At 29.7% G+C, this 21,825-nt stretch overlaps 3 protein-coding genes across 5 annotated transcripts; 1 reads left to right on the plus strand and 2 right to left on the minus strand.

Moving 5' to 3' along the window:
* Positions 1-48: 48 nt before the first annotated feature.
* Positions 49-1,450, minus strand: LOC110625222. Of its 2 annotated transcripts, none has more exons than XM_021770821.2 (2): positions 1,055-1,450; positions 49-401 (listed from the first exon to the last, which is right to left on the minus strand). In XM_021770821.2, the coding sequence occupies exons 1-2, from the start codon at positions 1,168-1,170 to the stop codon at positions 122-124; spliced, it is 396 nt and encodes a 131-aa protein (XP_021626513.1). In that variant the 5' UTR covers positions 1,171-1,450; the 3' UTR covers positions 49-121. The 2 variants fall into 2 exon arrangements, with proteins under 2 accessions (XP_021626513.1, XP_021626512.1); XM_021770820.2 differs by having other exon boundaries at positions 50-532; positions 1,055-1,443.
* A 2,080-nt stretch (positions 1,451-3,530) lies between these two features.
* Positions 3,531-6,762, plus strand: LOC110624129. Of its 2 annotated transcripts, none has more exons than XR_002489391.2 (3): positions 3,531-3,801; positions 4,530-4,827; positions 6,011-6,762. XR_002489391.2 is itself a non-coding variant. In XM_021769234.2 (3 exons), exons 1-2 carry the CDS (start codon positions 3,717-3,719, stop codon positions 4,772-4,774), a joined length of 330 nt encoding a protein of 109 aa, XP_021624926.1. In that variant the 5' UTR covers positions 3,537-3,716; the 3' UTR covers positions 4,775-4,812; positions 6,011-6,697. The 2 variants fall into 2 exon arrangements, 1 of the variants encoding a protein (XP_021624926.1); XM_021769234.2 differs by having other exon boundaries at positions 3,537-3,801; positions 4,530-4,812; positions 6,011-6,697.
* A 3,865-nt stretch (positions 6,763-10,627) lies between these two features.
* Positions 10,628-16,543, minus strand: LOC110624937 (KH domain-containing protein At1g09660/At1g09670). The gene is made up of 8 exons (XM_021770413.2): positions 16,375-16,543; positions 16,115-16,241; positions 15,064-15,149; positions 14,438-14,577; positions 13,145-13,279; positions 12,957-13,073; positions 11,294-11,437; positions 10,628-11,187 (listed from the first exon to the last, which is right to left on the minus strand). Exons 2-8 carry the CDS (start codon positions 16,216-16,218, stop codon positions 11,029-11,031), a joined length of 885 nt encoding a protein of 294 aa, XP_021626105.1. The 5' UTR covers positions 16,219-16,241; positions 16,375-16,543; the 3' UTR covers positions 10,628-11,028.
* Between the last annotated feature and the right edge of the window lie 5,282 nt (positions 16,544-21,825).

The raw sequence follows: 21,825 nt of genomic DNA on the forward strand, positions 1-21,825 counted from the left end.
ATATATATATATATATATATATATGTATATAAAATATAAAAAACTTCATAAATCAATTAAAATTAACCCCTAAATTGGCTTAATCATAATATAGAATTAACTTATTAGTCAACCAAATAAATCACCAATAATGTTTCTGCTTCTCCGAGGACTCATACCCTCTCATATACATCTCTCTATCTAGCGTTTGGAATCGCTGAGCCATTGGAGGATCTAAATCAAGTGATGGTGAAGCTAACCAGCATTTATATCGACATCTATTCTTTGGTATATGTGATCCACGATATGGGCAACCTGGAGCATGCTCCATTTCAGATTCTTTCCTCCTAATCTCTTCTTGGTTTTGCTTCGTGGTTTGGGGATTGGATGCTTGTTGCTTCAATTGGGTTGGTCGTCTTTTTCTTGGATAATCATCATCATCGCAACAGCAACAACAGCATAAATGGTAGCACGTGTCATTATGAGGATCATGCTTTCTATTATTATTATTATTATTATCTACGTTAATGCACATGATACAGCAAATTTTGTCCTGTTCAAAAACCATTAGTTTGTTAGTACAAGGAGATTAGCTATACAATCTTCCAATTTACAACCGTAGAGAATCAAAGTCACCCTATAACACTCAAAAGTTTAGCCTAACAATAAGTAAATTTAATTCAATTTTAAAAGGCTTCAGATTTAAATTTAAATTTAATACAATTATACTAAATTAATTATATAAAAATATAATTTCAATTTATTAGATTTGAGCCAATTAAAATTTTAATTAACTAGACTAATAAAAAAATTAATTTCTCAACTTCTTTTTGAAGAACAAGAGGCTAAATATAAGAATATATTAAAATTAAATTTACATTTAACCTACTTTTATTTAAAAATTAAAATTTTATGGAGAACCATCTTTGCCTACCCCTTAACTCCATCACTGTCCTCTTTCCTTCATTTAAAAAATAAAAATAAAAAACAAAAGCTGCCATAACATACAAACAAAAAATTTTGGAGCAAATCAAAACTAATGAAAGAAAAAAAAGAATTGCAATTAAGCTCTTACCCAAGAGCATAAATCGCGACAACTTTCATCGCCATCACAATCATTGCAGCGGCAGCAGCAACAACAATCGCAATCACAATCCACATCGCCAAAATCACAGTCACAATCAAGATCATCCATGGAGATTATTTTCTCTTGAACTGAGAAAGATAGGGAAACCAAAAGGAAAGGTTTGAGACTATGAAAGTAGAGGAAATATAAAATTAAATGAGATGGGTAGAGAATAAATGGCTTTATAAGTTTGGTGTTTTATAGATGGAATATATATATCTCAAATCGAAATCCTTTGCGTTTATCTATTTTGAGTTTTGGTGGATTTTCAAGTTGGAAAGGAATTTGGCTTTCGGTTTCTTTTTCTGGTGTCGGATAATAATGTGAAATTGAAGCAGGATCTTTCCATCTTCTTCGAGTACATGGAATATAGAAAAATTAATGGCCGACTATCAAAATTATTTTGATTTGATTATAAAAATATAGTAAAATAAGAATTTGTAGAGAAAAATAAATTATGAGTATAAACAATATATAAGTACTTGCTGACTTAATTCGGTTGTAATTGAACCATAGAGTTGCAGGTTAATTTCAAATTATCTATCTCTTTAATACTGTAAATATAATATCAATATATGTAATATTACATAATAATCATTTAAAAAAAAATCATGATTTATACTTAAAAAAGACGTGTGGTAAACATCTGATTAAATAATATGTTTTTATTGAGAAAAACAAGATTCAAATAATTCAGTTCAGTCTCAAATCGATTTAATTCGTCAAAATTTATTCTCTCAACTACTACAGAATGAGACTCCATAAAAATTTACCGTTAACGATTATAATCTAATAGATTTCCTTTATGTCTATAATCAGAAGATCCCGATCAATTAACCGGCAAGATCTTATATCAATGAATTAGCTACGTCATTATTAATTTTTAAAAAATACTATAATTAATTCCACTCTTACGGTATAAAAATTAAAAATTACTCTTGAATTCAAAATATTACGATTTTCTCACCGTTCTCTTCAATTTACTTATTTGAGCATCTAAATGATTATTGTGATACTAATATTTTTCTCTTTTTTGTCTTGCGGAATTAATCAATTACGGTATAACTTTATTTAATGGATCAATACAATCCCATTTTTTTATTTTTTATATCATTAAAGAATTAGTGTTTTATAGGATCTAGTATTAAATAATTAATTATATCAATAAAGAATTAAATAATTAATTAATATTAACTAAGTATTGTTTTGTAGGATCTAGTATTAAATATATATATATATACACACGAAATTACTGTTATATAATAGAACTTTTTAAAGGAAAATAAAATAAAAAATGATTATATTTTAATTTATTTAATAATTTTTTATCTCAAATTATTTTTCATTTTAAAATTTTTAAGATAGTATTAATTATTATTATTATTTATATATTCTTGCTATTTTTATGTCATTTAAGAAGTATTTTAATAAATTATTATATTTTTTTTCTAAAAAATTAAGATTATTAATTAATTTTATTGATTTAAGAGTATAAATCTTAAACTATAAATATTGTAGATGAAAGTAATAATGCTTTTTTAAATATATTAATATCACATATTTATATTTAAATTCATAAAAATAAAAATCAAACGAAAACTTTCTTAATATTTAGGATGATAGAGTTGAATGTATGCAATTGCTAGAATTAATAAAGGGTCGGAATGAAATTAAAAAATCGATAGAATTGATTTAATTTAAAATTTTAGTTTGAATTTTTATTTATTTTAGTTCGGTTTGATTTTTAATTTCAAAAATTTTTATTATTTTAGTTCGGTTCGATTCGATTTTGATAGAAAAATAAAAAAAATGAATCGAACTGATTAGTGATAATAATATATTATTTTCAATAATATATGGAGAAAATTAAAATATTTTAATTAAATTTTAAAATATTAAAAATAAAGTATAAAAAATAAAAAATTTATTAAAAATTTAAATCTATCAAATTGAAATTGAATGGAACTGAATCAGACCAATTCATTTTGAATTGATTTCTGATCAATATCGATTCGGTTTAATTTTCATAAATACTAAAATTTTAATTTTTTATTTATTCGATTCGGTTTGATTTTAAATCGAACCGATCGAATACTCACCCCTTATGAGTTACGTTTTAAATATCAATTTCTAAATAAACTTAAAATAATATTTTAATTGAAAAAATACTTATTATTGTTTAGATTAATTTTATGAATAATGACTTTTTTTTTTTTGCATGTTTTTGCAAAGTAGTGCATGCTTTCTTAATATAAATATATATGACTCTCTCTATATAATATAATTTTATATTAAAATATTTAATAAATTTAAATATTTTAATTATATTAAAATTTAAAAATTAAAATATAATTTATTTAAAAATAGAAAGCACAATTTTTAATAAATAAATAAAATGCAATGAAATGAAATGAAATACAGTGCAGAGAGGACAAGTTGAAAATAATAGAAACATTGGGCGCAACGGCACAAAAACAACGCATATAGTAAATTTTATCTTTTGAAAAATAGGTAGCTTAAAGTTGCAGCTTTCAGGAGACAGCGATCTCTCCACCTTCGCCGAGGATAATTTATTGAAGACAAAATCTCTGGGAAACAGAGGGAAGGAGGAATGAGTCCAATCTTAAGAACCAGAGAAATGAGTTTGTGTTCCTTGATATTGTTTTTTGCTTCAATTTCTCTGCAATTCATTTCAGGTTCGTCTTTTAGATCCCTTTTTTCTTTTTTTCCAATTTGTTTAGATATGTTCATTCTGTTGTCATTCATTAATTTTATGCATTTTCTTATATTTCAAAGTAAATCTGTAATTTGGTTAATTTTGCCATACCCCCTTTAGAAATTTGATTAGATGAAATTAAAACAAAGATTTTTTTGGACGGTTTCTTAGATTGGATTGGGGAATGGAAAGGAAAAGTTGGGCTCATAAGTTTTTAGCAAATCAGAAACTATCCAATTTTCTGAATTCAAAAGTTTATATTTATGTGTTAACAGAAATGGCATAGTTGTATTTGGTATGGGTGTTGTAGTGACATCATTCAAATGGGTTTGCTTTAGGACCATGACAACACTTCGTGAGATATGCTTTGATTAAATCACTAGTTTGATCCTGAATCCTTGTGATAAATCCATTAACTTTATACAGACTGGTGAGAAGGATTTATTAGCCTAGTAATAACATTTGAAATAATATTTGATTTCTGGCTGGGACTTTGTTAAGCTGGTGACAGGTAAAGATTTTTCCCCCTAATTTGTAACTTTACTGCAGTATACTTCAAAAGGAACAATGCTTAATTTGCTGCTATCATTAAAATCTTTAAGAATGCAAGTACTCGCTTATCTCTGTATTTTGAGTGCTTCAGAATCAGATCTCTCCCTTTCCAGGTATCTCTTATAACTTATTTGGTCCCAAATTTCCTCTTTTTAGGTACTTCTGATGATCCATCTAGTTCCAAAAATGGCTCAAAAGCCAATGCTCATACTTCTTCTGGTAGCAATTCTGGGAGAAAGATTGTCATCATACTTCTTCTTATATTTATGGCAGTAGGGCTGTTTTCATTTTTCCTTTTCAAATTTTGGCAAAAGAAGAAAAGAGAAGAACAGTATGCTCGTCTTCTCAAGTTGTTTGAAGAGGATGATGAGCTTGAGGTTGAACTGGGACTGCGGGATTGATGCTTGGAATGTTAAAATCACATCCATTGTAGTTTGAGGTGCGTCTATTAATTGTATGTCTCTAGTCCCAGATGGTGACATTTTATTGTTTCTTTGTTAATTTGCTTTACACGAAGTTTGGTTAAGGGTTGATGCTTAAACTGATGAATTAAATTGGAAGGAGATGACACTTTTGGGCTTAGTGAAGACCTGCCCTAGTCTACTGCTCAATCAAAGTTGCAGTCCATGTGTACCAAATGGTCAGATGGTCTTCAAATTGTTTCACTAGTTATTATACATAGTTTTCTATCTTTTCCTCTCTTTTTTTTTTCCCATTAATTAGTGAACGCGGATAAGCATAATGAAAGAATAAGCAAATAGAAGGAAAGTGTGTATTAGTTTAGAGGTTGCTAGCTGCATGTATGAATGTTGCTAGCAACTGAGAAAAAGAAGCTGAATGCTTAATTATATTATTAGGGATTGCTAAATACATATGAATGTCCAGTGTGTCTCATCCTTGTATTTGCTCCATGTCTATCTGACTTCCTGTTAGACCTGAGCACCTGGATTTATCAATCATCATTTTTCTTCTACAACACCCAGCCTCTGACTCTTTTATCCATTGTCGTTTGATGTGGAAGCGTGATGGCTTCTGGGTTTTGTCTCCTCTCCCTTGTAGTTGCTCGCTGTTCTAATACAAATATCTGCTTGTATTTGTTAAGATTTTCTTCTTTTTTGCTTTGTCTCTTTTATTAAAGAATTGGTAAATGGTATTGTGAACAATCTTTCTCACCGAGAACAGTCTTTTCTGTACTTACAGTAAATACTGAGTGTATATTCAGCCACTAATGTCCCTGCAAGGTCAGCATAATTATTTTTGCATATTTTGTATAAGTATCTATCGTTTTGCTCCATTCCCATGGCCTAACATGGAAGAAAGGATAAGGAGACGGATGAGAATTTTGTTCTTATCAATGATCTATGTGATTTAGAAGCTTCTGCTGAACACAGCTATTCTATTTTTTGCATTCAAATCTGTAAGCATCAATGTATCACATGTAATTCAGATGCTTCTGCTAAATACAAGCTATTCTATTATATGTCGTTCAAATTTACAAGTCATTACTCCTTTCCTCGTTATCCTACATTTAGAACTTTTTTGGCATTCCATTCTAGAGAGAGTTTTCTAACATTTTTTTTATTGATGGTATTTCACTTTGGTTGCTGATAGTTTCCAATTTTGTCTTTGATGTGCAGGCTGAAATGGAAATATTTCTAGGAAAACTTCTTACCCTGAGTGCCATGATATGGTATGTCGGGATGTCCTGGTTAGAAGTTAGCTGTTTTTCAGTCACAGTGCTGTAATCAATTATCCAAATTAGAACTTGTAATGAATATGAATCCTTTAGAGTATTTACAGAAGAGGACATAAGATGTGTGAAGGGTCTCAGTTCCAGATTGTAAAAAAACTATTCATTCCAATAGACATTGAAGTTGTATAAGAGTCAAGAGTTTCAACTGACGATTCTTGAATAGCAGGCGGAAAGGACAAGTGATTCAACTCACACTCTGGGTTCTGGAGGTCAGATCAGGTTCAGTTCAAGATTTTGGTATCTGCTATATTTGACGCAATATTTTCCACTGTAGTGTGAGTTCGTCGGCACACTCTTCATCTTTTCCTTGTTTAGAGAAGGTGTTTTCTCATTTCCTCGTAGCATGGCTGCATTTATTTTGCTGAGTTACTGTGATCTACACTGTTCCCTGAATTACCCTTTTTTAATTTTTTTCCTTTTTCATGTTCAAATTGAGTTTGAAGTTTATATGAAAGTGTGGATTCTCCATTGAACTGTATTAATGCCTCTTGGGTATCAAGGCCCCATCTTTGGCACAATGTATATGGCTGTATGGTATTACTTGGAAGTTTTACTGATATCTTTGAACTTATACCAGGGGTATTGTGGAATTAGAATAGGCCTGTAAGAGCATTGAATCCCAAGTTATTATGGATAGTTTACTGTGGATTTGTAGCTATTTGATTATTAGGAACAATTTGAGCTGGCGAAGCCCTACCAGTTCGCTGTTTAAAATTAATAAAGTGATCATATAAACGTTTTAATATATTTTTAAAATTAATTAATTACAAGTTTTTTATAAATAGTAAATTTTTTTTATATAAAAATATGTGTGTGTGTATATATAAAGAGGATGAAGCTTCATCGAAGCATATTCTTAGGGAAAAAGAACATTTAGAAAAAAAAGGATGAAGATTATTCTGTGGTCACAAATCTGGTTCTGCTTTGAAATCAAAGCATATTCTATTATTCTTCAGGATAAGGGATGATATGGGAAAAATAATTATCAATAATAGAAGAGACCCTACAACAGACATGCCAGAAGGTTCGTTTGGGCCGATTTTGATTCGGCTTGATTAGAAATTTAGGATTAATTAGGGTCGGACGGACTGAAAAATTTTATTCTACTTCCAATTTTAATTGTGATCAATGCAGCTTTCGATTAAATTTAATTATTATTTGAAAAATAAAATAAAATTCTTCCGATTTAAATTGAATCTGATCAATTTTATTTCGGTTTAAAATCGATTTTAACTATTATAAAAATATGCCCAATTATAACTTATTTTAAATTTCAAATTAGACCGAAGACTAGAACATGGCCCAGTACATCTAAAATCAACAATCCGATTTGGTTTGAATTATAAATCAAGCTGAGATCGGATTGGTTAAATTCGATACTAAATCGATGAAATTATATACTAGGAATACGATTTCGGTCCCGACTTGAATCAAGATTGGAACCAACAATCTAAAATCTTGATTTTTTTTTTCTTTTAGAAAACTCATATCGATCGATTTTCTTTTATATTTTTAATATTTATAAATAAATGATATATTATACATTTAAATTATAAAAATTCATATATTCTAATATATATAAACTATTAATATTGTTATAATTTTTTAAAAATTTCAAACCTGTATTAAATCGTAATTAGAATCAAATCAAAACCGTTTTAAACGGTAAGTGATAGACTAGAATTAAGCCGCAGCTGGTCTATAGAGATGCGTTATTTCTAGGGATGTCAGGCGGGCGGGTTTTTACGGGTACCCGATCCGCCCAAATCCTATTAGAACGGATTTGGGTTTTTCTAAAACGGATTTGGGCGGATTCGGGTTTGAAAAATTATACCCGTTTCGGATTCGGGTAGGGTTCGGGATTAAGTGATCGGATACCCGTTACCCGAACCCGATTCACTATATAAACATAGCTAACCCTAATCCCTATTCATTTTTAACATTTTACTCGTGCTTCCCTCTCTTCGTCGCCGCCTCTCTCCCTCGCGTACCTTCCCATAATTCCCAGCCTCTCTCCCCTTCACTGACGACTGCCGGCGGCCTAATCGGCACCGGCGACGTCTCCTTTCTCTCCCTAGAGACGATAAATCTTCTCTCTCCCCAGTCAGCGATGTCTCCTCCTCTCTCCAGTCGGTGACATCTCCCACTTCCTTCACTGACGAGTGCCGGCAGTCCGGCGACGTCTCCTTTCTCTCCCCAGTCGACGATAAATCTTCTCTCTCCCCGGTCAGTGATTTCTCCTTCTCTCTCGAGCGGCGACATCTCCCACTTTCCAGTCGGAGACAACTCTTCCCTCTCCTCGGTCGGCATCGGCGACATCTGCTTCTCTCTCCCCAGTCGGTGACATATTCTCTCCCCCACTTCACTGACTGCTGGGTTTGCTGGGTTGTATTCTGCACAATCTTTGATTTACAATTTTTGCTGGGTTTGCTGGGATGTATTCTGCAAAATCTTTGATTTACAATTTTTGCTGGGTTTGCTGGGTTGTATTCTGCAAAATCTTTGATTTACAATTTTTGCTGGGTTTGCTGGGTTGTATTCTGCACAATCCTTGATTTACAATTTTTGCTGGGTTTGCTGGGATGTATTCTGCACAATCTTTGATTTACAATTTTTGATAGATTATTTGATAGTTTTTATCATTAAATTGAATTAAAAAAATCGGGTTCGGGTATCCTTCGGGTATTGTTAAACGGATATGGAACGGATACGGGTTTTAGAATTAAAATACTAAACGGATTTGGGACGGGTTCGGGAATTGGATATATAATCGGGTTCGGATTTGGGTACTCTCAATTTTGCGGGTACCCTACCCGTTTACATCCCTAGTTATTTCTAAGACTCGGAGCTTTCGAGCTCAAAAATTGTTCCCCTCCGAGCACCGTTCAGCAACAGGAGTTGTCTCAAGGACTCGGAGCTTTCGAGCTCAAAAATTAGGGCTTTTTATCTTTTCAAATTGAAAAAAAAAAAAAAAATCTCAAACTCTAGTTCAGAAAAATTAATTTTTCAAATCAGGATAAAAGGGGATTGTACCGCACTTTTAAAGTACGGTAATAAAAAATTTTTTTTTGAAAAATTACATTACTGCACTAATGTATTTGAATAATTGAAATGCGAAATTTTTCATTTCAAAATTTAATTTTTATTTAATTAATTATTATATTTTATTAAATTAATTATATATTAAATTTATATAAATATAATTATAAAAATTATATTAATATTAATATTAATATTAATTATTTTAAATTATTTATAATATAATATTATATTTATTTTATTAATTATATATTAAATTTATATAAATATAGTTATAAAATTATATTAATATTATTATAAATATTAATTATTTTAATTTATTTATAATATAATATTATATTTTTTATATTTATTATTCTGCATTCTAAAATTTAATTTTTATTTAATTAATTATCATATTATATTTTATTAATTTAATTATATATTAATTTTATATAAATATAATTATAAAAATTATATTAATATTAATTATTTTAAATTATTTATAAAATAATATAATATTTATTACAATTAATTTATAAATATTTAATTTTTGAAACAGTAATAGCTTTTAATTTTTTTTTTTTAATTTTAAAATAGTAAAAGGTCAAAAAAATTTTTTAGGTGTTGTTAGTTATATAATTTTTTAAAAATTCTATAATAATAGAAATAATAAAATAAAATAATAAATATGAAAAATATAATGTTATATTATAAATAAATTAAAATAATTAATATTTATAATAATATTAATATAATTTTATAATTACATTTATATAAATTTAATTTATAATTAATTAAATTATATAATTAATAAAAAATATTATATTATATTATAAATAATTTAAAATAATTAATATTAATATTAATATAATTTTTATAATTATATTTATATAAATTTAATATATAATTAAATAAATTAAATTAATAAAATATAATATAATAATTAATTAAATAAAAATTAAATTTTAAAATGCGAAATAGTTCTGCATTTCAAATTGTGGGCATATATTACCGCATTTTAGAAGTGCGGTAATGAAATTATTTCTTCTTACCGCACTCTAAGAGTGTGATAAGGCCTACCGCACTTTTAAAGTGTGCGATAGAGTAAATTTTCACCTTGATTCGGAAAAATTAGAATGCAATAAGGTCTACCGCACTTTTAAAGTGTGCAATAGAGTAAATTTTCACCTTATCCGGAAAAATAATTTTTCCGAATCAGGGTTTGAGAAATTTTTTTTTTTTTTTTTAAATTGGAAAGGTAAAAAGCCCCAAAAATCGTTAAAGAAAAAAAAAAAAAAAAAAAAAAACACAACTATAGTGGATGCTTCAGACCCGGGCATTGCCTGAAAGCAAGATTCGACTCCCCTCTGGGCCTGTAATAATAACAACAACAATAATAAAAGAAACCAGCTGCAATCTACTGGTTCAAGAGAACAATAAATGTAGAAATATTTCAGAATATAACAGCAACACAATCATGAGTTCAGCAAGTTGGAATTATAGAGAGACGTTTATCACATAACAGAATTATCAATGCCAAGAATCCTCTAATACATTTAGAAGTCAAGAGGATTTGAAAAGATTAAGAGATTACAAGACATTAGCTGATTTAACCAATGAAATAACTAATTTCATGTTTCAAAGGAATAATAATACAAGAAACAAAGAATTAAATACTATAGATAAATGCAATACCATATTGAACAAATCTAGTGAAGCAAACAAAACCTAATCCAGAGTCCGAGCAAGTAGCCTTTCCTGAATAGTCAGAGCTCCCAAGGTGGTGAGAAACAGAAATGCATAAAGAAGCTACCAAGAACTTGTATCAATCAGTTGCTGTGATGCAGCAATTAACAAATCATCCATCAACCTAATGTAAGGTTATCTTCCTGTCTTGGCACGTTTCATTCCTGTAGTGTTAAAGGGTGACATGCTAGGACTCATGCTCGGACTCATACTTGGGCTTTCCTCCCTTAGGGTACCGTTAAGCATGGCTAATTCCCTTAGTTGCTGCTTTTTATAGTGATCCGACGATTCATCCTTCAAAGAGAGAGCAGAGCAGTGTACTTATTACAAGTGAAGAAAGCGTGCAAGAAGCAGAAACTGAAAGAAAAATCAATAGAAAAGTTTATGTCTGTTTCCATACCACAGGCTTCATGAGAGTTTCGAGTATTGCTATAGCATGATCCAAGCGCGAGTTTATTATATCCTCTGGAAATTCAGCCTCCACCAACACATGCAGTGGTTCATTCAGGTGTTCATATCCAGGTTTATCTTTTAGCTTCTCCTCCTGAAGAGGAAAAACAAGGTGGGGGGCTAATAATGAGACTTGGAGAACTTATTAGCAGAGATTAAGATTTCAGATAGAGCCATCTCAACCATAGCAACATCTTTAAATAAATAGAAGATTTTTAACAAGCAAGAAGAGGCCAAATAATTCTACAATATTTATTGAAACATTCAACCAAGCCTTGTAATGTTACTCTGCTCAAATTGATACTCCAACTTTGTTCAGCATACAAACAAGTTCAATTGCTAAATTATGCAGTTCACATCTTTATTGAAGCCTATCATTTGATGTGGAAGGCATCTCTTAAACGCCACCACCATTTCTCTCTGCGTCTCTCCTCTTCTCAACTTGGGCAAAAAATATTTTCACATAATAGTAAAAGTCCAACAGTAATTATTCATCTGTATCAAACTTAACCTCCAGTAAGGAGTAAGGGAAAAAAGAAAAAAGAAAAGAGATAATAACCTCGAGAAAACCATGAAGTCAAGTCAGATCCATAAAAACTTGCAGGAATGGGAAGTAAAATTGTAACAGTTTTTTCCCTATCCCCACCAGAAAATAACAATCAAATTCATGCTCTTCCAATTTAAATTTTCATGCAACGAAAATGAGATTAAAAAACCTCTTTTGCCTAATTGTCCTTAAATGGCATTGTTCACTGAACACATAATCAAACACCCACTGAAAAGCCATTGATATCTGAACCAAGGAGCCATCATGACAACGCCACAACAAAGGAAATTCAAACCAGTGAGAATGCCGAGAACAGATGTAACTAATGAGAAGAAGAACAGAATGACCACTTAAATATCTAAATCGAGAGGAAAATAAAACCTCTGCTAACAGGAATTAATCCAACCCAACTTGGTATCTTCGCTAATCTATATATTTAGTTATTTACATATAGGAAGACGAAACAGGACAGGTATTCTCATGTATTCTGCAATGATGAGAACAGTAAAAAAAGCATGTGAAGGCTAGATAAGACAAATTTTCTCTCTCATAACTTGTTTCATGTGTAACATAATCTTTCTAACCATCCATGAGCAACAACATTGTCCAACTAAAAGTCCATCCTAGGAAATTCTGTAATGACATAACTTCAATAAAAACAATTGCTGATGTTAATATAGTGACCCAAACTGCCTACAGATGAGACTGGAAGTTTAAATATAGATATGTTAAGGAAGATGCATGTCACTTTAGAAAGTTGGGAAAGAGCTACTCGTGGCAACACCTATAATTTAATGTCTTACCTTAGGAAAATGGAGGAGGAAAAGGGAAGTGGAAAAGAATACAAGTATTATGCAATTACTAATGAAAAATGCACTTCTATACATTTGATCGGATGCAATATAACAATAAAACTGTACATGGGCAAGCAGCAGTTTTAAATGACAAACCTCATGATAACAAAAGATCTATGTTCAACTTGATTCGCTAGCCACTTTAATGAGCAATTCATAGTCTCACAGTAGACTCCATTAGCAAACTATAACTACACCATAATTAATGATACCTTTACAGAATCCTTGACAGACCCCTTGCCTCTTATATAAACCCTGCATTCAGTCATGGCTTCAACTCTTTTCAAGGAATTTCCACGCGGTCCCAGTATACGGCCGACAAAATTATACTGCCAACTTTTTGAGTTAGACATGGTTAAAGATTATCAACTGCAAATTTAACAGATACCACTTGACTTACATTTGGATATTTGTCAACAGGAACATCAAGTCTGACCACTCTCTTTATGACAGGTGTACTTTGGACTCCAGGGACACCAGGCCAGCCCATTGAAGCAGCCTGAAATGAGGCCATTCTTTGAAGATGCCCATTTTCCTAGAAAGACAAATGCAATGTCAATTGAAATTCCAAATATTTTGTTCAACATTATAAACAAACTTTCTCGGTTTTAAAGTGAGATATTGAACAGAAATACCATTATCTTTTCAGTTTCGAGTGGCAGAAAATAGGAGAGTTGTTTGTTAAGAGATTATGCACATGATAAAAAAAATGTAAGAGAGAACATGATCCTATAAATGCACAACAAATTAGCTCAAGAAGCCAATACCCTGATCCTCACCATCCCAACCCCCAAACAACCCAAATATGTGATCTTCAAACTACATCCATCCTTGAATAAAACTTCTCTTTATTTCCTTTCCAAATAAACCACAACAATATAAATGAAGTGATATTCCATGGGAGACATCCTTGGACAATCACCAATTGGGTCTTACCACCTGCAAGCTGACTAATGCAGGCAAATTGGCAATACTCAAGCCAACTTCAACCTCTCAGCTGGATATTAACAGACAGAGACGAAGAAGGCTAGTTAACCACTTACATGCTTTAAAATAGTTGTTATTTAAAATAGCGCTTCCAAGAACCAGAACCCTAGTGTTTAAAATTTTGTTTGGCTCCAACAAATATGTGTCAGTGCGTGTGTGTTAGAAAGAATAACTAGAAACAATAAAACACAGTAGTCAGCAAATTGAAAAAATTTAATAGGTAACCTAGCCAAATAAACTTCTTGTTACTTTATTCTCATATTGCAAGTATACCCAGGTTAGAAAAAGACCCACTTTTTTGGAAAGGAATTTGAACCCAAGACCTTTGCTTTCAAAAAGACTTTCCTTCTCACTACAAATCACTTGAACAAGTACAAGGTGGTTGTAATACTGATTGAAATGAACAAACCAGAAATTGAACACATTATTCTGCTAAATAAGCACAACTAACAAAGAGAATAAATCAAAATTGGTGTGAGACAGAATATATCAATTCAAATGGAAAATTTCATAAGTTCAGATTTGAAAATATCAAAGATGAGGCATATTTGAAATTAGGCCAGCACCTACTGATATATATAGCACTCAACAACAATAGATGAAAAGGAATGCCATTGTATAGTAAGACTATCAAATGAAACTAAAGATGCAATCATATAGAGCACAATAACAACCAAACCATGAATGAAACTATAACTTGTTCAACCTCTGTTTGAATCCCAGACCATGCTTCCAAATCCATCGATCTTCCATTGGGCTGTTGACCTAATGACCTGTACAGACTCTCATGTTCATATCTTTCACGATCTACAAAACCTTGACTGAAAGCCGAGGCTCGTCTGATTTCTGCATTGATATTACAGTAAAATGTAGCATAAAACAGTTAAGAATGGCTAATAGTTAATATCCAGCAAGGTATTGCAACATTTATATTCCTAACATAGTTTGACTATTATATGGAAGTAAGTGATCAGTGATAGAGAATACAATAGCTTCTTTCAATTTTCATGTTATACATTTAAGTTATTCTTATAATTCCAACCATACAAGGACAGACAAAAGAAAAGGAAGACTCCTCACCTAAGAGCATGTATTTTTGGTACAAGCATCAAAACAAACAGTAATGCCTAAATGTGAACCAAACCCCTTGTACCATTCAGAATTATGGGAATAGTGTGCACAATATGCATATAAGTATCATGCACGTGCACAAAAATCACCTACCATAATAGCATTAATCCGAGAACAGAGAGCAAACTTGTGATGCTACCAACATTGGCCCATGCTAATAAACAACATCACAGAGCAAAATATAGGTTATAATCTGATTACCTTGATTAAGAAGCCTACTACATTGTGGTAGAACTTGTATAAAGGGAACTAGCTTTTGCTTCTCTGCCAATAATTCAGCCAAGTATCTGCCATGATTATGCTAGTCAAACTCAAACCATATGTGATAACTATAACAAAGAAATTAATCTGCATAACCGCACCAAAACAAACTTTGATTGTTTTCCGTAAATTAAAATTTTGGATAGTGGAGCTGCATCTATGGCAAATGCCAAAGATATAGTAATGATTATCTTTTCCATTGACAGGCATCAAAGCTTCTGTTATACTCAAGGTAAAATTACGCATGCAACCAAGTACAGATAAAAGAATTCAGAATTACAAGACAGTTCCTGAGTCTCCAAATTACTTGTGAGCCAAAAAGATTCTTCTTTTGAAGTTCATCATCTTGAGAGAAGCACAAGTAGAGCTTACTTATCTTGAATTTTTACAACGAAATATTTATCAAACTAGAGAATTTTTCACACCCAAATTCTTCCTTTCTATCAGTAAGATGCATTATTGTAGTAATCATGAAGTGAATAGACAGGGGAAACACCTCCTGCACACTGAGTGATACTAAGGAGACAAAGCAAAACCCAAAACAACTTGCCATGCATCTCATCGACCAGATATTAGAGTAGTCCTACAATTCCTGTCGCCCAACACCTTCTACCAATATCCCAATATCAATAAACCTCCTTTCTCATAAGGATAGACCTGGAAAACTAATAACATGCATATTTCAACATTTTAATTTAATGTATTTTAAGAAAATGAGCACATGTAAAATGGAAATCAACACTGGCAATGCAGAAAACCAAGGCATGATGATGACTACATCCAAGCCTTCTAGCATATTGGAAGATGCCAACAAAAAATTGAATCCATGAAATCTCATGCCATGATGACAGTGTCACCAAATCAAAGTTATAAAACATCAAACATAAACCAATCAAACGAAAAAACCATCAAAGACAAACTATTAAATGTAATCAAACAATTAAAAAAAATAATCATGGAGTATTTAATATTTAAGGACTTCAAAACTGACCTTTCACGATCTGAAGGAAGAGAACTGGACCTATGAGGAGAAGCCTGATGGGCACCAGAGGGAGTGTACTGGAAGTAACTCCCAGGTAGGAATCTCTCTCCCATCACACACAGATGAAAAGATTACTCTAATAATTGCAAACATAAAATCAAGTACAAAGTCAAAATATCAACGAAACCCAAAAAAAATAACAAACACCCAGTAAACAAAAACACATATGCATAAACAGAGACAAAAATAAAAAAAAAAGAAAAACTTACTGGGTGTGGATGCAAGCAGAGAGGAAACGGATAAAAGGGGGTAGAGATTTAAGGACCAAAGACTGCTCCTATGTCCTCTCGAGTCTCTACCCTTTTTATTGCAGGAGCATAGGAGTGTGTCGAGAGACCAAGCCCTACTCAAAGAGGACCCTTAAGATCCTTTGCTTCGCTGTATTTATACCCACATATTGGATCTTTCCAGTTTTGTTTTTTTCCTCCTTTAAAAAATTGGAGATGAAATGAACAGAGCTGAATAGTTTTTGGCAAAATCGTTGTCAGATTGATGGTGCCATGGTAAATATCGGTTGTAGACTTCATTCTTTGATAGACACAGATGCGTGTAGGAATGAATATCCTTCTCTCACTCCCACCTTCCAATTTGTGAAACCCATCACCATGGTGATTTGCTGAGACTCGGACTTGTTCTGGCCCAGAAATCATGCTGGGCTGCACTTGTTTCTCGACCAAAATTGCGATATTGGACTTTGAGTTTCCATGGATTTATATGAATCTTGGGCTGTTAGCATTTTGAACTTTCGGTTTCAGAAAAAAAGTAGATTTCCAAAATTCGTTGATAGTGTAAAAGGCCGTCTAATTTTTGAGAGGCTAAGGCGTGTTTGGAATTTAGTTTAGAGCAAAAGAAAGTATCATTTTAAATATTGTTGAAAAAAAACAAATTGGCAAAAATTGTTTTATTATTTTGATGTGGTTCATCACTAAATTATATTAAAAAATAATTTTAAATTAATTTTTAATAATTTCTAAATAATACTTTTAAGAAAGTATTTTTTCACGATAACATATGTTCTAAATAGTAAAATTCATGGATTATAGTTTAATCTACTCTTAAAAATATATATATATTTGATTAATATTCAAAATATTGATATAAATATTTAATACAATAATTGAATAGCTTAAATGAATAGAATAAAAAATATTTAGAAAAATAAATTTATTTTTTTAAATATTTGACCACCCACTAACCTTTTAACTTAACCTTTCAAATAAATGAAAAGACTGATTTTTAAATCGATCGAAAATATAAAAATTTAAGCGTTTAGTTTTAAAATATAATTTTAAACTTTTTTATATAAAACTAAGCTTATATTAAATGCACTCAAAACCCCTCCTTTTCTTATAAATGCTTTCCTTCGTTAATTCATTTTATTTTATTTTTAAAACAAGCATTTTATATATAAAAATATGTTAGTTCAAAATATTAAAAAAAATTCAAATCTGTGTTATTTTTTTATTATCATAAAAAAATATTTTCCTTTTAATTTTTTTATATTATAATTTTTATTTAGTTAAATAAAGTTTAAAGTTAAAACTTAATAATTTTATAAATTTATAATCTGCAATTAATGTATATAAAAGTAGGGTAAACTATACTTTTAGCCCAATTTTTAGGCGTCCTTTAATTTCAATTTTAGCCAAATTGAAAAGTTTGGTTACGATTATGGCCTACTGGTGAAATTAGAATTTAAATTTATTGATCAGCATAGTTAGCAAAAAAATTATTAAAAACTTGTGAGACCCATCACTTGAAACCATGGTTCCATTCAAGTGAAAGGGCTACATTTTCTAGAATTTAAAAATGCAGTCGTTTCATTTGGTTGCCTTATTTTCCCACTCTCTCTAAGTTACTTTCCTTTGAAGGAGCTTACTCTCCGTTAGAGAGAAGCTATGTTTCTGATTTGGTGCAACTTTCTCATTGAGGAGAGAATAATGTTTGACCTAGGGATGATTCGCTATCTCGCCACAAGCGACAAACTCAATGTGGAAGTTCAAAGCCAATAAAAATCGATCCAAATACGAATTATGTGAGGTAAGAACACAATCATGACTATATATTTATTGCTAGGTTGAAAACCTTGAATTGCATGATATTTTTTAATGATTTGATTATTCAAGTAGATTATTTCTATTTGGTAATTAGGATTTGAAAAAAAATAGAAAAGGTTACCCGGCTTATATTAAGTTAAACCTTGTTATTGTTTGTGCAATGTCCATGTATTTGGTGTATGTCCAATATGCATTAGTCAATATTAAGAATATGTTATTGAATGGCAGGTCCCTTATTGGAGTTGGAGGGCAAAGCAGTGGAAATGTATCTGATTATTCTGAAGATAATAGTGATGATGAGAGTGACATGTAATACACACCGGCTAATGAAGATGTTACTTTTTCTGGAAGTGAGACAAGTGTAGTGAATGAAGAGAGTAATGATGATGATCCTGAGTATATTAAAGTAGTATTAAATAATAAATCAATTGATAGGGGTGTGCATGATAATACAAAAGGTAATGTCAATGACTATGAATAATCTACATCTAACGGTAGTCAAGAATATGAGTTAGAGTCTCAAAGGAAGAGGAGGAGGGAAAATATAGTTTACAACTCTGCGTGTGATCATAAGGAAGTTTCATTTGCTCTTGGAATAATTTTTTAGAATAAAATACAAGTGAAAAAAGTTGTCAAAATATATGCTATAATGAATGGCTACAATGTTAGGGGGACAAGAAATAACCCAAAGAAATTAGAGGCAATGTGTAGGGAAAATTGTCCTTGGAGGATATACGATAGAAGGAAGCAAAATGAGAAAACTTTTCGAGTGACTGTTTATGAAAGGGAGCATAAGTGTCAAAGAAGTTTGAGAAACAGGCAAGCAACATCTAAATGGGGTGCTAAGAGTTTTTACAGAAATTCAGAAAGTATGGAGATTATTTTGTGAATAATATGATTATTGACTTGAACGATAATTATGCTCTAACTATTACCAAGCAAGTGTATTATAGGGTAAAAAAGAAAGCCATGTAGATGCATAGAAGGACCCTTGAAAAGCACTATGGTAGATTAAGGTCTTATGTGTCAAAATTACAAAGAATTGATAAAGAAGGAAAGTTTGCTTTAGAAGTTAAAAATGTCAACCAATCACTATTTTTTTTTTTAGCTTTATATATTGGTTTTTCTAGTCTTACAAAAGGTTACTTAGCAGGAGCAAGACCAATCATCTACATGGATGGTTGTTTCTTAAAAACTATTGTAACAGAAGCATTATTAAGTGCCATTGGCAGAGATGATAATGACCAGTTGCAGCAAACATAACAACTGAAGTACCAAATCAATCCAATCAGATTTCAAGTATTGAGAGTCAACTTATTTCTACTAGAGATGCAACTATGGCAAATTCATAAACGAATGACATAACAACTGGATATATATAGAAAGTTTTTGGATATTTTGTAACTTTTTGGTATACGTTGATATAGTTAGTAATTTTTTTTGGATATTTTGGAATTACAATTGGTATAAGTAATTAGGTATAAACCATATATTTTGGAGTACTAATTTCATGGTTGATCAAGATGCACGTGGCAATATTTTTTTGTACATGATTGACCGTATAAATGAAAAAATGACTGCACGTGACTATATTTTTTTTATCAAAATTATATTGCAGTGAAGGCGAATTCATTATATTAGGATTTGATCGGATTGAGAATAAAAAAAAAATCGATCTGTTACCATCCCTAATTATCTGAGCTATTACTTGGGATGAGTTAAAAGAATTCAATAATTCTTATTAAGAGAATCACGTCGACTCTCTACACTATATTAAAATGTAAAATATTTTAAATATATATATTTTGATTATTATTGATTCAACGAGAGTAAAAATATGTTCTAGTTTGTTAATCATTAAATGAGGTATTAATTCTAATCCCATAGAAAATAGTATTTTCATACCTCATGTGTCATAATCTTACACTTCATGCGGATCTACAAAATATTAAATGTCAAAATTTTAATTATCAAGAGATATTATTTAAAAAATTATTATATTTCATTGATTGTATACAAATAAACGAATATTATATTTAAAATAAGGCAACACATTTTTCACATGAAACAATGAAGATTGCTGCGTAGATATTAAGAAATATAAATAATTAAATTTAGAATAATAATACAAACAAATTGAAGGAAAAAATATCATAAATCAACAAAATATTTTATTTTTTTAATGTTATTTTTTAATATTAATACACTATTTAATATTACATGATTTTTTAAAAAAAATTATATTATAATAATATTATAGCATTACAATTTTATGAAAAAAATTGAGTAAAATTATTATTAAATTTATAGAATATTTATCCAAAATTTTTTAGGTATATAATTAAATAATATTTAATAAAAATAAAATTATAATTAATATACCATTTAAAATTTTACATCATTAGTAAAACTTCATTGTACAATTTTAAAATCTGAAATCTGAAAATATTAAATTATAAAATTGAAAATAAAAAACTGCACAATACGTAAAAAATACAACTAGTTATCCATTTATTTTAAAAAAATTTCATTCGTTACTTAATCTAAAATAAATTTTACACAGTTTTTTTTTTAAATATTATAAGAGTATGTAAAGTAATATTTATTATTTTTAATTTAACAAAAATTGAATTTTTAAATATATTAATATTTTGTTTAATATATAAATGTTACTATAATTTTTTTTAAAAAAATGTTATATTATTTATAAAAATATGTCGTTATCGTTATATATTATATTTCATTGAAATATTATTTATTTTTTAAAAATAAAGAAAAACGTGAATTTTTTTAAAATACCACCTTTTTATTGATTTAATAAATTTTCCACAAAATAAATAATTTGCATATATATATATATATTATATATTATATATTATATTTATACATTTATAAAATAAAAATACAAATCTCATTTTAATTTTTTTTTAATTCTTAAAAAATATTATATTTGTATACTCTTTTATATTATTTTTTTTCTACTAATACCATATTTTTTATTGGATTGATTTATGAAAAATAAATCAATACATATTATATTTATAGAAGACTCTAAAATATATAGTAAAAGCTCAAATCACAATTAAAATCAAATATAATCAAACTAAATAGACTTAATTAGGGGCGAGTATTCGGTTGGTTCGGTTTAAAATCGAACTGAATTGAATAAATTGAAAATTAAAATTTTAATGTTTATAAAAATCGAACCGAATCGATTTTGATCAAAAATCGAATCGAACTGAATCGGTCTGATTCGGTTCGATTCGGTTTGATCAGTTTCAATTTTTAATATTTTTTTTTATTTTTTACACATTATTTTTAATATTTTAAAATTTAATTAAAATATTTTAAATTTAATATGATTTAATTTTTCTATATTATTGAAAAAACATATTATTATCACTAATTGATTCGGTTTGATTTTTTCGATTTTTTTCTGATCAAAACTAAATCGAACCGAAATAACTAAAATTTTTGAAATTAAAAATCGAACCGAACCGAAATATATAAAAAACCGAACCAAATTTTCAAATCGATTCGATTCGATCGATTTTTTTCAGTTTGAACCGAATACTGCTCTCTTCTAGACTCAATCATTCAGAT

This window comes from Manihot esculenta, chromosome 10 (genome assembly GCF_001659605.2).
Source record: "Manihot esculenta cultivar AM560-2 chromosome 10, M.esculenta_v8, whole genome shotgun sequence".
In the NCBI taxonomy this organism is placed as follows: Eukaryota; Viridiplantae; Streptophyta; class Magnoliopsida; order Malpighiales; family Euphorbiaceae; genus Manihot; species Manihot esculenta.

Excerpts from the sequence above, each read along its gene's own strand:
- LOC110625222 (XM_021770820.2), bottom strand. The coding sequence starts at position 1,174 with ATGGATGATCTTGATTGTGACTGTGATTTTGGCGATGTGGATTGTGAT. Across the intron at positions 533-1,054 it reads GTCGCGATTTATGCTCTTGG|GACAAAATTTGCTGTATCAT; the intron begins GTAAGAGCTTAA and ends GTTTTTGAACAG.
- LOC110624937 (XM_021770413.2), bottom strand. The coding sequence starts at position 16,218 with ATGGGAGAGAGATTCCTACCTGGGAGTTACTTCCAGTACACTCCCTCT. Across the intron at positions 13,280-14,437 it reads GGTCTGGGATTCAAACAGAG|GAAAATGGGCATCTTCAAAG; the intron begins GTTGAACAAGTT and ends TTGTCTTTCTAG. Across the intron at positions 13,074-13,144 it reads CTGTTGACAAATATCCAAAT|TATAATTTTGTCGGCCGTAT; the intron begins GTAAGTCAAGTG and ends AAAAGTTGGCAG.
- LOC110624129 (XM_021769234.2), top strand. The coding sequence starts at position 3,717 with ATGAGTCCAATCTTAAGAACCAGAGAAATGAGTTTGTGTTCCTTGATA. Across the intron at positions 3,802-4,529 it reads TTCTCTGCAATTCATTTCAG|GTACTTCTGATGATCCATCT; the intron begins GTTCGTCTTTTA and ends TCCTCTTTTTAG.